This window comes from Cinclus cinclus, chromosome 11 (genome assembly GCF_963662255.1).
Source record: "Cinclus cinclus chromosome 11, bCinCin1.1, whole genome shotgun sequence".
In the NCBI taxonomy this organism is placed as follows: Eukaryota; Metazoa; Chordata; class Aves; order Passeriformes; family Cinclidae; genus Cinclus; species Cinclus cinclus.
Genome location: NC_085056.1, coordinates 7,470,744 through 7,484,488, shown reverse-complemented (window position 1 = coordinate 7,484,488; position 13,745 = coordinate 7,470,744). Strand labels below are relative to the sequence as shown.

At 39.6% G+C, this 13,745-nt stretch overlaps 1 protein-coding gene and 1 non-coding gene across 2 annotated transcripts in view; both read left to right on the top strand.

Annotated features, from left to right (window-relative positions):
• The window catches only part of CNOT1 (CCR4-NOT transcription complex subunit 1), a 54,495-nt gene that overhangs the window by 28,351 nt on the left and 12,399 nt on the right, over nucleotides 1-13,745 (top strand). Inside the window, exons 20-34 of the mRNA XM_062500366.1 lie at nucleotides 693-817; nucleotides 1,630-1,916; nucleotides 2,762-2,840; nucleotides 4,084-4,314; nucleotides 5,561-5,701; nucleotides 6,371-6,550; nucleotides 7,619-7,735; nucleotides 8,132-8,242; nucleotides 8,844-8,921; nucleotides 9,239-9,416; nucleotides 9,903-10,033; nucleotides 10,361-10,657; nucleotides 12,140-12,280; nucleotides 12,378-12,482; nucleotides 13,040-13,159. Of these exons, the coding sequence (XP_062356350.1) occupies nucleotides 693-817; nucleotides 1,630-1,916; nucleotides 2,762-2,840; nucleotides 4,084-4,314; nucleotides 5,561-5,701; nucleotides 6,371-6,550; nucleotides 7,619-7,735; nucleotides 8,132-8,242; nucleotides 8,844-8,921; nucleotides 9,239-9,416; nucleotides 9,903-10,033; nucleotides 10,361-10,657; nucleotides 12,140-12,280; nucleotides 12,378-12,482; nucleotides 13,040-13,159 (2,321 nt within the window). The remainder of the gene's footprint in view (nucleotides 1-692; nucleotides 818-1,629; nucleotides 1,917-2,761; nucleotides 2,841-4,083; nucleotides 4,315-5,560; nucleotides 5,702-6,370; nucleotides 6,551-7,618; nucleotides 7,736-8,131; nucleotides 8,243-8,843; nucleotides 8,922-9,238; nucleotides 9,417-9,902; nucleotides 10,034-10,360; nucleotides 10,658-12,139; nucleotides 12,281-12,377; nucleotides 12,483-13,039; nucleotides 13,160-13,745) is intronic.
• LOC134048544 (small nucleolar RNA SNORA46) lies at nucleotides 7,046-7,184 on the top strand. The gene has a single exon (XR_009933548.1). It is a non-coding gene; the product is annotated as a small nucleolar RNA SNORA46 (small nucleolar RNA).

Below are 13,745 nucleotides of genomic sequence, written 5' to 3'. Positions count from 1 at the left end.
GACTGCAACATTGGATACAAATAAGATGAACAAAAGATGGTGGGAAGATAGTTTTTGAAAGAAATAGTTTGATTCTTAAAACTAAGCCATTATCCTTAATTCATTTATGCTTCTGCAGCATGCTCACAGTGGGATGCTGAAGCAGTCAGATGGTCAGGAAGCACAGCCATATGCTAAACCTTCCACATTGCTCTTACAGAGGAGCTATCAAAGAAGCCATATGCAATAACAGCAAAGTTACCTATCTCTACAGATGTACAGTGGAGGTGGCTGTCATCACCATTGGTTTATATTCTGGGTCTTGGACGTTCAGTATAAACTTGTTGGACTCTCACTGGCTGGCCTGAAAGTTTGTGTGCAAGTTTGTGTGCATGTTGGTGTTGTGTAGCATGCTTTATTCTAGTCTGTTCTGCATTCAGTTATGTAGTTGTCAGCTGAGGTTAGCTTGGGTTCTAGGAGTAGAGCAGTGTGAGGTTAATGCTGTCTTAGGATGCAGTTTTTTTTTAATAAATACAGCATATTGAAATCAGATTTTAAAATAGCAATTCCTGTCTACTGGGAAGGTTAAATATCTTACTCTTCAGAAGAATTAGCAGTTCTGTATAGACTGGTGGAAGATTTGGAAAGGACTAGATGAAATCCTGACTGTCTGAAGTTGTCCTGAGCATGATACCTGTACCCTTTTTTACCAGCTGACTTATCTCAGGTGTGGCCAGAGGCTAATCAGCACTTTAGCAAGGAAATTGATGATGAGGCAAACAGCTACTTCCAGCGTATTTACAACCATCCACCACACCCAACCATGTCTGTGGATGAGGTGAGTTCCTTTCTGAAGTGTTTACAGCACCTGTCCAGAGACTTGCAATAAAGTGGATTGTAATTACTCCTTCCATGTATTAGGTTTAGTGGGAAATAATAAAGGGCTCATGGTAGATGCTTTGCAGCATTGCTTTTTTTGCTTGGTTGAAGTTGCTTTCACAAATAAACTTGCAGTTGTTCAGCTTTGACTTCTCTGGACTGAAGACATCAGAGGTCTAATTAACACTCCTAAAGTGCTACTAAGTGGGAAGGATTCATTGTGGTGTGGAAGCTTTTCTGTTGAAAATAATTGCTAAAGAGTGCCTTTAAATAGTCTGTATAAATTATCTTAAATGTATTTGGTTTTAAACTATGTAAAAATGACTAAATATCCATATATATATATATATATATATATATATATATAAAAGTGTCCCAAATTCTACCTTCTGTGCTTTTGATAATTATTTTTGTTAGTCTCTATGAGAGTAATTATTGGCGTGATGTACTTACTCTTTGAAGTACTTCAAATTTACTTTAATGTATTTGCACGGTTATAAATTATGGAACAGAACATTAATTTTCATTTTTCTAATTTGAAAGTAAGGGAGTAGGCCATCACAAAAGAGTCTGGTGTGAAGACAGTCACTTAAAAGAGCACTAAAGTCTGAAGAGGAAGCTGGTTCTTCTAGTGATGTAGTGTCTGTCTGCTGGCTAAAATGAAGCAGTACATTGTGTACCTTAGTAGTTGCAAACACTCAGGAAACATGGAGGTGGGAAAGGGCTGAAATAAAGCAAATCTGTTGGTAACAATTTCCGATTTCTTTGCAGGTCTTGGAAATGCTGCAGAGGTTTAAGGACTCCAATATTAAACGGGAACGCGAAGTGTTTAACTGTATGCTGAGGAACTTGTTTGAAGAATATCGTTTCTTTCCCCAGTACCCAGATAAAGAGCTGCACATAACAGCCTGTCTCTTCGGGGGCATCATAGAGAAAGGACTGGTTACTTATATGGCACTGGGCCTGGCCCTGCGCTATGTTCTTGAAGCCTTACGAAAGCCTTTTGGATCCAAAATGTACTATTTTGGTATTGCTGCACTAGATAGATTTAAAAATAGGTGAGTGTGGGTTTTAGTGCACTTCTAATAGTGCCTGTATTGTGTTGTGAGCCTTGATCTAAGAGTGCAGTGCAAGATTGCACATCTCAGCTTTGGGATTTCTTCAAAGATACCCTGACTTGAAACAAAATGTATGAATCTGCTAGTTAAAGGGTCACCTTTCTAAGTTAAAATGTTCAGTGTGGTACCTGTATAAATGTGGGACAAACTGAGATGCTGAAACTACTTAGACTGTAAAAAACAGTGAAGTGATGAATTAGATGAAGTAGCTAACAGCTTGTTAGAAATGGGGTGAATGTAATTACTCTTCACAGGTGCTTTCCAGCGGAGTCCCCTTTGCACTGTTCATTACTGAAGGACTGACTGGGAGCTAAGCTCTAGAACTTTGCTTTTACACAGAAAAATATGGCTAAATAATCTCAGAAAAAGTTATTTCTCAAAATTTTTAATGAATTGCACGTAGAGAGGATTCTGTGTGTGAGGTGTGCTCTGGTTTGCTGTTTAAAATGCACTGAGGCATACTACAAGTTACTTATCCAGTAATCTTGTTACAAACACTGAATATAGATGCAGTTGTATACTAGGTCAGAAGTATAGAGATGTAGGAAAAGATGAGTTGCTGTGAATAAATCTTGTGCTTTGATGGTAAATCAATTCATTTCAAATAGGTTTTGCAACAAAAAGTATTTTGTAGGAAATGCTTCGTTTATAGCACAGCTGTTGTATGGAGTCCAGAAGTAATTCTGTGGTGCAGTGTGGGAATGACATACCTGATATTTGTTTCTCTCTAATACTGTTTCTGATGTGGGGTTATACTTCTGACTAATGCATGTTTTGTCTGACAGATTGAAGGACTATCCCCAGTATTGTCAGCACTTGGCTTCTATTAGTCACTTTATACAGTTCCCACATCATTTACAGGAGGTGAGTGTCTGTAAGCAACACTAACTTGCTATGATGTTAAAGTCTTCAGAACTAATTTCTCTTTTCCTTTAAAAAAGCAGTCTTATCTGTGGTGATTTTAGACCATGTACTGCAACAGAATCAAAAGCCTTTTCTTAAATGTTTTACTCTGGGATAGGGTAAGCTGGTGAAGGTTCCTTTCCTGCTTCCATAAATCTGTTTGGGTTATTTATGTGGAACTATCTACCTAAATATAATAATTGCATGATCAGCCAATACACATGTCCATGCATGAAGGTTTTAAAGTGCCTCAGTGGATTTGTATTCCAGTCCTTAAGATCTGAAGTCTTAGTCTAAAATAGATGTCATTCAGCTGAGTTTATACAGTCTCATACATAGACTTGATAAAATAATCTAGGAAAAATTTCTTACCTGAAGGTCTCTTGAGAGCTGTGGGAATACCTCATTGTCCAAAACAGTGTTCATCACATGGTGTCTGCCTTGAATGTGCTTATATTGGTAGAAATACAGAAAAAGCAATCCTAGTGGCAGAGCTTAAGACCCCGAGCTAAATAAGGAAAAATGTTTAGCTCTACCATGAAGATAGAGGCTCACACCTGAAGCTGCAAAGGCCAATGGCAGTCTTGGTTTCACTAACAGCTTTCAGACTGTACCCCTTAAATTACCATCTGATGTTTCCAGTTTCTGGGGAAATGTACAGCAGTGGGGAAGAAACTAATTTTCTACTATGGAACTATTTCAGAAGATAAAATATCTAAAAGTTGGCTATTTCTGAACTATGGTTTTGCTTATTAATGGTGAGTTTCAGACTATTCTATCTAGCTGTCTGAGTTCTTGCAGAAGACATACCTGCTTTGTAGCCTGCTTCTTGATATTCACAGATTGCTCTTAGGCTCTTTCTTCTCCTCTTTTTTTTCTGCTGTTCTAGGCTTGGAGGGATAGGGATGGAGTTTTTTTAGGTAGTGCTCTGTAAAATATATTAAGCATGTTAGGTCTTGTGATGCTTGACATCGACTTGTTGAGGCCAGAGGCAGAACTTGAGGCTCCTCTGCAGTAAGAAAGTCCATAGTGACAACATGTGCTTTATCAGGGTATACAGTTGTATTTACAGATTCCTTTATGTCAAGACTGTCAAATATTTTAATGACTGTTGGTAAACCTTTATAGTGCTCGTGCTAAAAATCAGCCTATAATTCTGTTGCTGCATGTGAAAGTTTTTATGTGCTTGTTCACCCTATTTTAGTACATAGAATATGGACAGCAATCCAGAGATCCTCCTGTGAAGATGCAGGGTTCAATCACCACCCCTGGAAGTATTGCACTTGCCCAGGCCCAGGCCCAGGCCCAGGTTCCAGCAAAAGCCCCTCTTGCTGGTCAAGTCAGCACTATAGTGACCACCTCAACCACCACCACCGTGGCAAAAACCATTACAATTACCCGACCAACTGGAGTCAGCTTCAAGAAAGATGTGCCGGTGAGAATTGTGTCATTGTGCCCTTCCCAGAGGGGCAGGTGCTGCTCTGGACTGAGCACATACAGACAGAATCTGTTTGAATTTATATACTACAGATTTTAAAACTGTGATCCTTATTTTTTATTTAAAGCATATAACCTTCTAAAATATGACCAACATATTTGTAGACAGAAAGCATTTTTCATCATCAGACTATCCAGTTAGTTTGGGGTCAAGTTGAAATGCGTTCTTGAGGCTGTAATTATCAAGACATTTACAGAACTGTAATTTCTGTTAATAGCTTGCAACAGGACTCTTAAAATAGTTGGCAGCTGCTATTCTGCTTGGGATTTAAGAACAGACTGCACACATCTGACCTTGCAGTTCTAACTTTGTTAGGTTTTTCATATCTTTGGACACTTGTGCAAACAACTTTGACCTGCTTGTCAGAGTTACTGCAGGGCTGGCAGATAGATAAATAGGCTATTGCACAGAAAGTTCTGGGGCACACTTGGTCCCATATGGATGCTGAGGATGGGCAGTGCTGTTTTGTATGATGGCTGATGCATTGGAAAATCGAGCCTATCTTTCTGCTTGGGACTGTCTTTGAATAGTTCTCTGTAAAGGAGGCAAAAGCCAAATTCAGCTGAAAGTGTTGTGAACACACTTGGGGAGACACGTAGAAACTTGTTACTTTGAGGTGTTTGTTTTCCCATTTTAAACTCTAGTCAGGATTGATACTTAAAACTGCATTGCCTTTTCTCTTAATTGCAATGCACAGGTCCTAAAGCCCTGGGTTCCAGACCTGCAGCTGTAGGGACCAGGGTCACATTCTATTGACTTCAGCTGGCATCTCTGAATGAGAACCTGGTCTCAGAATGAACCTTTGGGCTTTCTCCTTCCCAAATCAGCACTGAAGTGCTCCTGGAGACTTCCTGCTGTGTTAAGTGCTGCTCACTATTGTGTTGTGATTTTTCTCCAAGCTATAGTTGTACACAGGCTTAAAGGCCTAAGGGTGCCATTGCAGTGGCACCTGTTATATGTGCATGTAGAGGCTTTTTGCAGCAGCATTCTGCTGAGTATTGATCATAATTTTTAGAATAAAAATATCACTTGTCATCTTCAGAGTGCTGCTGAAAATGAATCTGAGACAGTAGATGTCCCCTGATAAGATCAATTCTATTTTTGCTCGACAGAACAGAGCAAAAGTTTCTTTTGATGTCACCTCTAGGTATTGTTTATGCTTAACTTCTTGTTCTTCCTCCAGCCTTCCATTAATACTACCAACATTGATACGCTGTTAGTAGCAACAGATCAAACAGAGAGGATTGTGGAACCTCCAGAGAATGTCCAGGAAAAAATTGCTTTCATCTTCAATAATCTGTCTCAGTCAAATATGACACAGAAGGCAAGTATGAAAGAATGATAGTAAAAATAATTTTTGTACTCTTAATCCTTTTTCTGTATGTTAATTTTTAAGTGTGGGTTGATTTCACTTCTATGAAATTCTAACTTGAAAAACTTCAGGAAGGAGCACTCTGTACAGAAATTATCATTTCCAGCACATTCTGCTTAAACATCTGTGGAGATAAAATTTTCCAGGGAGAGGAGAGATGGGTAAAAGATACCCATTCTTAATCTTAAATAAACATTCACATCATAAGTTGACTTGGTATCATTAAATGCTGCAAGGTTAAGCTCTGGTATTTCAAGCAGAAATTAAGGGAATTTTTCTGAACTAGTTGAAGTGTACAGTTCTGCTGCCACCTGTGCTGTTGTCTTGTAGATGGATGACTTCAACTTGTAAGGTGGCAACATTTATTTCCAGTTGTCTGGTAAAAAGCTGGGAAGTGAACAAGAGGTGAATTTTTAGGCCTTGCTGATTGAGTCCTTACTGGTTGACCAGATCTTTGGATAATGAGACACTGATTTCACATATTTATTTTTTTGTAGAAAAGCAACCTTAGTGTTAGTTTATGGTCAGTCATCTGCTTCTGTGTGTTTGTCAGAGGTGACTCCAGAAGGTTTTATCTTCTCATCTGTTCTGTGGTATACTTTGTCTTTGTTTTGAGCACAGGTTGAAGAATTGAAGGAAACAGTGAAAGAAGAGTTCATGCCTTGGGTATCACAGTATCTTGTGATGAAAAGAGTCAGTATTGAGCCTAACTTTCACAGCTTATATTCAAACTTCCTTGACACACTTAAGAATCCAGAGTTTAATAAAATGGTTCTGAATGAAACCTACAGAAATATCAAGGTGAGTAATGCAAGTTTTCTAAAGGCAGTGCAGGAGTGTGCTGCTCTCCTCATGCTAATTATTTGTATGGTGCTGATCCTCAAATACAGAATATTAATCAAAGATCTACTTTCTATTTTACCATTAAACTTACAGATTCTTTAGGAATGCTAGGATTCTTTTCAGTTAGGAATGTACGAAAGACTTAAATTGTGTAACAGGAGGGAAAATTTGCATTTGAATTAATTTATGTAGGTGGACTTCAAATTTGTGTGATGTTTGCAAATTATAACCCAGGGGAAAATTCTTTGCAGTCTAGTTGTTTTCTGTGGAGGAAAGTACAAAGATAGAAAACCACACTCTGCTCTTTTGGCCCAAAAGGAATGGGGGGGAAAGGGTGTGTTTAGAAAATGGGAGTGTAAAAGCCGAAATTTATTGGAAGGCTAAGATAATTGGGATGGGAGGAGGAAGCAGTAGTCCAGAAGTGATGACCAGCTGCAAGAAGTTTGTGAAGAAAGCACTATTTTTAAACCTGTTGGTGGAATTTCCTGACCACCATGGGTTACGCTGTAGTGCAAAAGCATCTCCTGGCTCTTGAGAATACAGCTGACCTTGCTCTGTTCAGCTGATGCTCCTCTGAAGTTCAGGAACAGAACTAACAGCAGAATACTTGTTTTATGATTTATGATATGATGACATGATTTATGTTGTAACATGACAAGGAGATGGTTTCCTGGAGGGTTAAACTGCAGCCTTCAGGTCTGTGATGAGGAATGAAGAGGAAACACAAGTTACACTTGGCTATGGGAGTAGTTGTAGCAGTCTCAACAGAGTAAATGGTAAGGTCTGGGAAAGTGTAATCCTCTTTCTTTGATCCTTTCAAAGAAAGGAATTTTGTAGTCATTACAGTGCAGATTTCCAGGGTGCTGCCTTGAAGTGAAAGCTGTTCAGGTACCTCTGAAATGTGACTGAAGCTCAGAACTTGATGTTCTAAAACTTTGCCTTTGTTCAGATCAGCTGTTGGATTTGGTTTCGAGCCTGGTTATCTTCTGCTTGTTGCTCGAGATGCTTTTTTTTATTCTTTCTTAGGTGCTATTGACATCAGATAAAGCTGCAGCCAACTTCTCAGACCGTTCCTTGTTAAAGAACCTTGGTCACTGGCTGGGAATGATAACAATGGCTAAAAATAAGCCCATCTTGCACACGGTGAGCTTCTGTATTTACAGATTGCCATGGCATTAATTGGTATGCTGTTACACAGTAGCATAGGCTATTTGGGAAATCTTACCACCTTTCTGGTGCCTCTTTTGTGTGCCAAGTACAAGGTATGACTCCACAGTTGGTTATTTTATGCTTCTAAATATTTTTTTTATATCAGAAAAGTTAGTTGAAGTACTTTTGGCAAAAATTTGTTAATCCATGTAGAAATGTAGATGTGTAAATCTTTGTTCAAAAAGTAACTGCTGTTTAGCAGTCTGTAATATTCAAGGGCTGTCTTGACTCAGACTTGCCTGTAGCTGAAAAGGAGGCAGTGTATTAGTGGAACTGTGCAGTGTGTTTGCTGTTTTCTCCAGCCTCATTCTCACTTGAGTTGTTTTTCAGGATTTGGATGTGAAGTCACTGCTACTGGAAGCATACGTTAAGGGACAGCAGGAATTGCTTTATGTAGTGCCATTTGTTGCCAAAGTCTTAGAATCCAGTGTCAGGAGTGTGGTAAGTGTCTTTGTACAGAAAGAGTTATTGCTCAAATGGCAAAGTATATTGCAGCTTTTGTCACAAAATGAAAACTGATTGAATTCTGTGGAGAAAAAGAAAAGGGATATAAAAGCATAAAGTGAAGGAGTTTTGATTGGAGGGAAAGTACATGGCCATGCATTTTTTGCAGCATAAATAGATGGTGTTAGCTGAAATGTACTGTGGCATCACTGAACAGAACTCCATTGAGAAACAGAAGGATGCCATTGAAGAAGTTCTAGGATATATTTATTCCTAGGTGTTTGTTTTTTTTAATTTCTCCTACCCGCTTTGATCCTGATCAGGTTATCAGTTCTGCTTGACATAGAACTGATCTTTCAAGAAGGACTAGGTCATTGTGTTTCCAGTTTTTCACTTAGGTTCCTAATGTGTTTCCAGTTATACTGAATTACTGAAACAATTATTACTAAAATACTAAATTCAGCTCTAATCACATCTGTACGAAGATTTCCTTGGCTGTATGCACACATAGCTGCTTGTGTTTCAAAAGTTTCCGGTCATAAATTATCCAGATGATTCAAGAAGCTTCTGTAATACTGCTCTCTTCTTTCTCTTGCAGGTCTTCAGGCCTCCAAACCCATGGACAATGGCCATTATGAATGTTTTAGCTGAGCTGCATCAGGAGCATGATCTGAAAGTAAATTTCTGGATCTTTTTTTCTGTAACTTCTGAGTGTAAGGTTTTATTGAGGTACTAGTCAAGAAGGATGTTGTGAAGGACTGAGCGATCCTTACTGCTTTAGCATGGGGATATTGCTCGGGCATTACTTAATTTGGTAGAACTTGGATGAAACTCTTCTCCATAAGGTCAGCATCAAGATGGTTATCTAATCCTCAGTCATTATTACTCTCTGAAAGGGGTGTGATTAGAATGAGGATCTTGGGAGTCAAGTGTCTCAGTAGACGTTTTGGGTAGTTTCCTTGTGACATGACCTAAACTAGAGTTGCTTTGCAGTTGAATCTGAAGTTTGAGATTGAGGTGCTCTGTAAGAATCTTGCACTAGACATCAATGAGCTGAAACCTGGAAGTCTCCTGAAAGATAAGGATCGTTTGAAAAATCTGGATGAGCAGCTGTCTGCTCCAAAGAAGGATGTGAAGCAGCCAGAAGAGCTACCGCCCATCACAACAACTAGTAAGTACATCTCATAGAATCCAGAACCACACTGTTAAATTTCAAATAAGACAGGTTTTGCTATCAAATAATAAAACAGGAAGCTACATATGCTATTGTAACATTCTTGAGCGCTTGGGACCGCTTGGGTAAAAAAAACTAAGTCTACAGAGTTTGGAGATGGGAAGGAAATGGAAGCCCCTTATGGACTAATAATTCTGTATTATGTGTGTGTAGCTACTTCTTAGACTTCCCTAACAATTAACAATACATTGGCTGCTAAAACTATTGTAATAAACAGCTCTCTTGAAATGTAATAAAGCTACTTTGGAACTAATCATTAGTTGAATGAAGGATGAAAGTTGCTTGGTAAGTTTAGGAGGTTTCATGATCAAACTGCAAAGCTTTTGTTTCTAGGTTGTTTCTTGGTTTAAATAAGATTTACATACTTGTTTTATAAGTTGCTTTTCACTAGTGTCTCAATACAAACCTACTTGTGTTCTCCAGCTGCTTCTACAACTCCAGCTACCAGCACCGCTTGTACAGCCACGGTTCCTCCACAGCCCCAGTACAGTTATCATGACATCAACGTCTACTCTTTAGGAGGGTTGGCTCCACACATTACCTTAAATCCAACAGTAAGTTTTAGAGCTGATTTAGTTTGCTAAAAGAATTCTTAACGGCCAAGGTTGATGCAGATCTCAGCTGGTGGGATCTAACAGGACTTAGGTATAAAAGGAGCCTCTCTGCTCCTTTTGTCCAGTCAGCAGCTCAGCTCTTAATTCAATCTTTGCATTGTTACTCAGCTGCAGTTTAGTTAGAAAAATAATAATTTGTCCCAGTTTCAGATTCATGGGAGTACTGCACAAGCTATAACAGTGCACTTACAAGTCATTCAGAAGATGCAGGTATCATGGGTAGGATTCCATGTACTTTATTCTCTCACATTTCCTAATCCCCTGCAGATTCCACTGTTCCAAGCCCACCCGCAGCTGAAGCAGTGTGTGCGGCAGGCGATCGAGCGCGCAGTGCAAGACCTCGTCCATCCAGTGGTCGACAGATCCATCAAGATTGCCATGACGACCTGTGAACAGATAGTCAGGAAGGACTTTGCCCTGGATTCAGAGGAGTCGCGGATGCGTGTGGCTGCTCACCACATGATGAGGAACCTGACTGCTGGGATGGCCATGATTACCTGCAGAGAACCTTTGCTGATGAGCATAGCTACCAACTTGAAAAACAGCTTTGCTACGGCACTGAGGGTAAGAGCCCCATCATTTGAAGTGTATATCTAACTAATGGGGCTGTAGGCATCCAGCATGAATAAATCAGTCTCCACAACGTAGACTTGTTAATTAATTGTGCGGCTTAACTAGCCATGGGGATGAATTCACTGGGTAAAAGTTTTGTGACTTGTGGAATTACAGTGGAAAAAAGCATGTTGCGATTCCAGGTCAAACAAACACTCTTGAACTGAGATGGTAGATCTTACTAAATGGCACACAAACTTCCTGACTGTCTTTTTATTTTGCCCCAGTGTTCTCTCCAGTTTAATCACAGTAAAGCCTTGGAGGCTTGAACTTTCTGCAGGGTTTGAGGCAGAAAAGCTAAAGTAGGGAGGACTGAATTGATTTTGGTGTTATCTTGGATTGTTTCAGCGTGCATGCTTCAGGCAGATTTTGTTTACTTGTGCTGTTAGCAGATAGGTAGTTCAGACTCTTCTGCACAGCTTGTGAATTCATTGGGTTTTCTAGATGCTATATCAGGTCTCTTAATGATGAAAGTTTGAGCTAAACTGTATGGAACAACCTGTGAACTGCTGACCACAACAGCAGCTGCCACCCAGAATTCTTGCTATCAGTGTCAGCAACAGGCACAAGGGGGTAAGGATCTTGGAAAGATCAAGACACAGCTGTGCTTTCAGCAGTTAGAAATTAATCAGTTTTTTTTTATCCCTGAAAACATATAACATCGGTACAAATCCAGTTTTAATCCAAGGAAGTTTTTGTAAGGGATAATTGTAAAAAACATTTTGTTGCAGAAAAGGCTCTGTATGAGGCATCTCAGAATTCTTATCTGGCTTATAGCTGTGAAGTGGTTTAACAGAAATAGTGTAATTTTCAGAAATTAATGATAGAGCTCTTAGCAGACAAGGAAGTCCAAGTAGATGGGATAGGATGCCTTTATAGATGTATTCCTTTTCCAGTGGAAGAGGCTGCTTTGCACCCTGGAAAATAAGTGCATCTGTTCAGGGTTCTCATAAAGCAGACTCTTGAGAAGGAAGGAAGAAAATCCAATTCCTTATGAGTAAAGGAACCCACTGAAAAAGGCTTAGGACTGCTGTTTTGCACTGGTAGTGCTGCACGTTTGTATCTTCCAATTACAACCTAGGAAGTAGGAAAACCTACTGTGATGCAAAACCTTCCCTGCATTAGCATCACACTGTATGTGTTGTCTAAAACAAGCATTTATTTCTGTGCCCTAGAGATGGGTAGGTGGAGAAGATGGAGAACTCCTGCTGTTGTGTTACTTGTTGAAAGTCTTTGCTGTCGTCTTGCCTACATGTTTTATTCAAAGCTATGCAAAAATAAATTTAATATTGTATATTCTATGGGAAAGCAGCGTGATCCTAAGAGCATTCTTTTTTATTGCTGGTGTTGCGTATAAGCAGTGGTGCAGATTTTAAGGCAAGTAATACACAGGGAAATTTTTCATACTTCACTGACTATTGTGATTTTCAACAGGCAGCCTCTCCACAGCAGAGGGACATGATGGAGCAGGCAGCTGCCCAGTTAGCACAGGATAACTGTGAGCTTGCCTGCTGCTTTATCCAGAAGACAGCTGTGGAAAAGGCAGGCCCTGAGATGGACAAGAGGCTTGCAACTGTAAGTATGGGACTGTTGTCTTTGAGAAGTGCTCTATGTTCTCGTACACATCCAGATGGCTGTCTAAAATGCAATGTGGTGTTTGTGTTTTTCCCAGGAATTTGAGCTCAGAAAGCATGCTAGACAAGAGGGGCGTCGCTACTGCGACCCCGTTGTGTTAACGTACCAGGCTGAGCGGATGCCAGAACAGATCAGGTTAAAGGTGAGTTCTGTTCTGATGCTGCTCTTCTCTCCCTCCTCATAAGGAAAAGTGGATGGCACAGTGTCAGCTGGGTTCTCATATATTGTTAGTTCTTGCCTAACAATATGTGCTGTTACCTTGATTAGTATGGAAACACATAAATACATTATTCCAAAATGAGTGTTTATATTATTTTCTCAATTCCTTGAGTCTCTATTTCTGTGCGTTTCCTCTCACTGAAAGATGGTTTGTCAGTTTGTCTTTGTATTTTATTTTCTTTTGTCTCCTTTCTATTTTCTTCCTTTAAAGGACGTACTGTGTGCTTTCAGCAGAGCACTTCTCAGTATTCAGTTATTTCTATTTCTGGGAATGTGAGTTTCATTTTCAGAGCAAAGTTCCCCTGCTAGGTGGTGTGGCAGGAGAGGTAGGACCTCAGTGCAAAGCAGCTGAATCCTACTCGATGTTCATGCCACTCTGTTTTAAGAGTAGCTACCTGTTACACAAGCTGCCCTCATTTTTTTTACTGCCTCAGTAAAAAAGACTCAATGAGTTAAATGCCTCTTCTTTTTATTGCAAAGGTTGGAGGTGTGGACCCAAAACAGCTGGCTGTTTATGAAGAGTTTGCACGAAACGTCCCTGGCTTCTTGCCCACCAATGACTTAACTCAGCCTACAGGGTTCTTGGCTCAGCCTATGAAGGTAGAGGTTTCTGAATTAATCAGCTTGCAGTACTATAGCCATTTTGGAAATTTCTGCAGAACATGTGGTTTTGTTAGAAGGACTCATAAGAGTCAAGTTGTTTGTATTGCTTTGGGGATAATGGTTGAAAAAATGCATTTGTTCTAAAGATAAAGTAATGGCAACATAAAACTTCCATCCAGTCTTAAGGGATTTTAACCCTTAAGGGACAAATTCTGCAGTTTAGGATTACTACATATAGTTTTAGTTGCAGTGAAACATTTTATTCAAATCTCAGGTTACTTTTGCAGGAAGATCATGGACAGCAAATCTGAATTTTAAGATAATTAACAGGTTTATGTATGCATACAAAAACATACTGACAACAAGGCGGGGGGGATGGATTCAAACTGAAAGAGGACAGGTTTAGATTAGATATTAAGTGGAACTTTTTCCCTTTGAGGGTGGTGAGGCACTGGAAGAGGTTATCTGAAGAAGTTGTAGATGGCCCATCCCTGAAGTGTTCAAAGCCAGGTTAGGTGCAGCTTTGAGCATCCTGCTCTAATGGAATATGTCACTGCCCATGGCAGGACAGTTGAAACAAGAT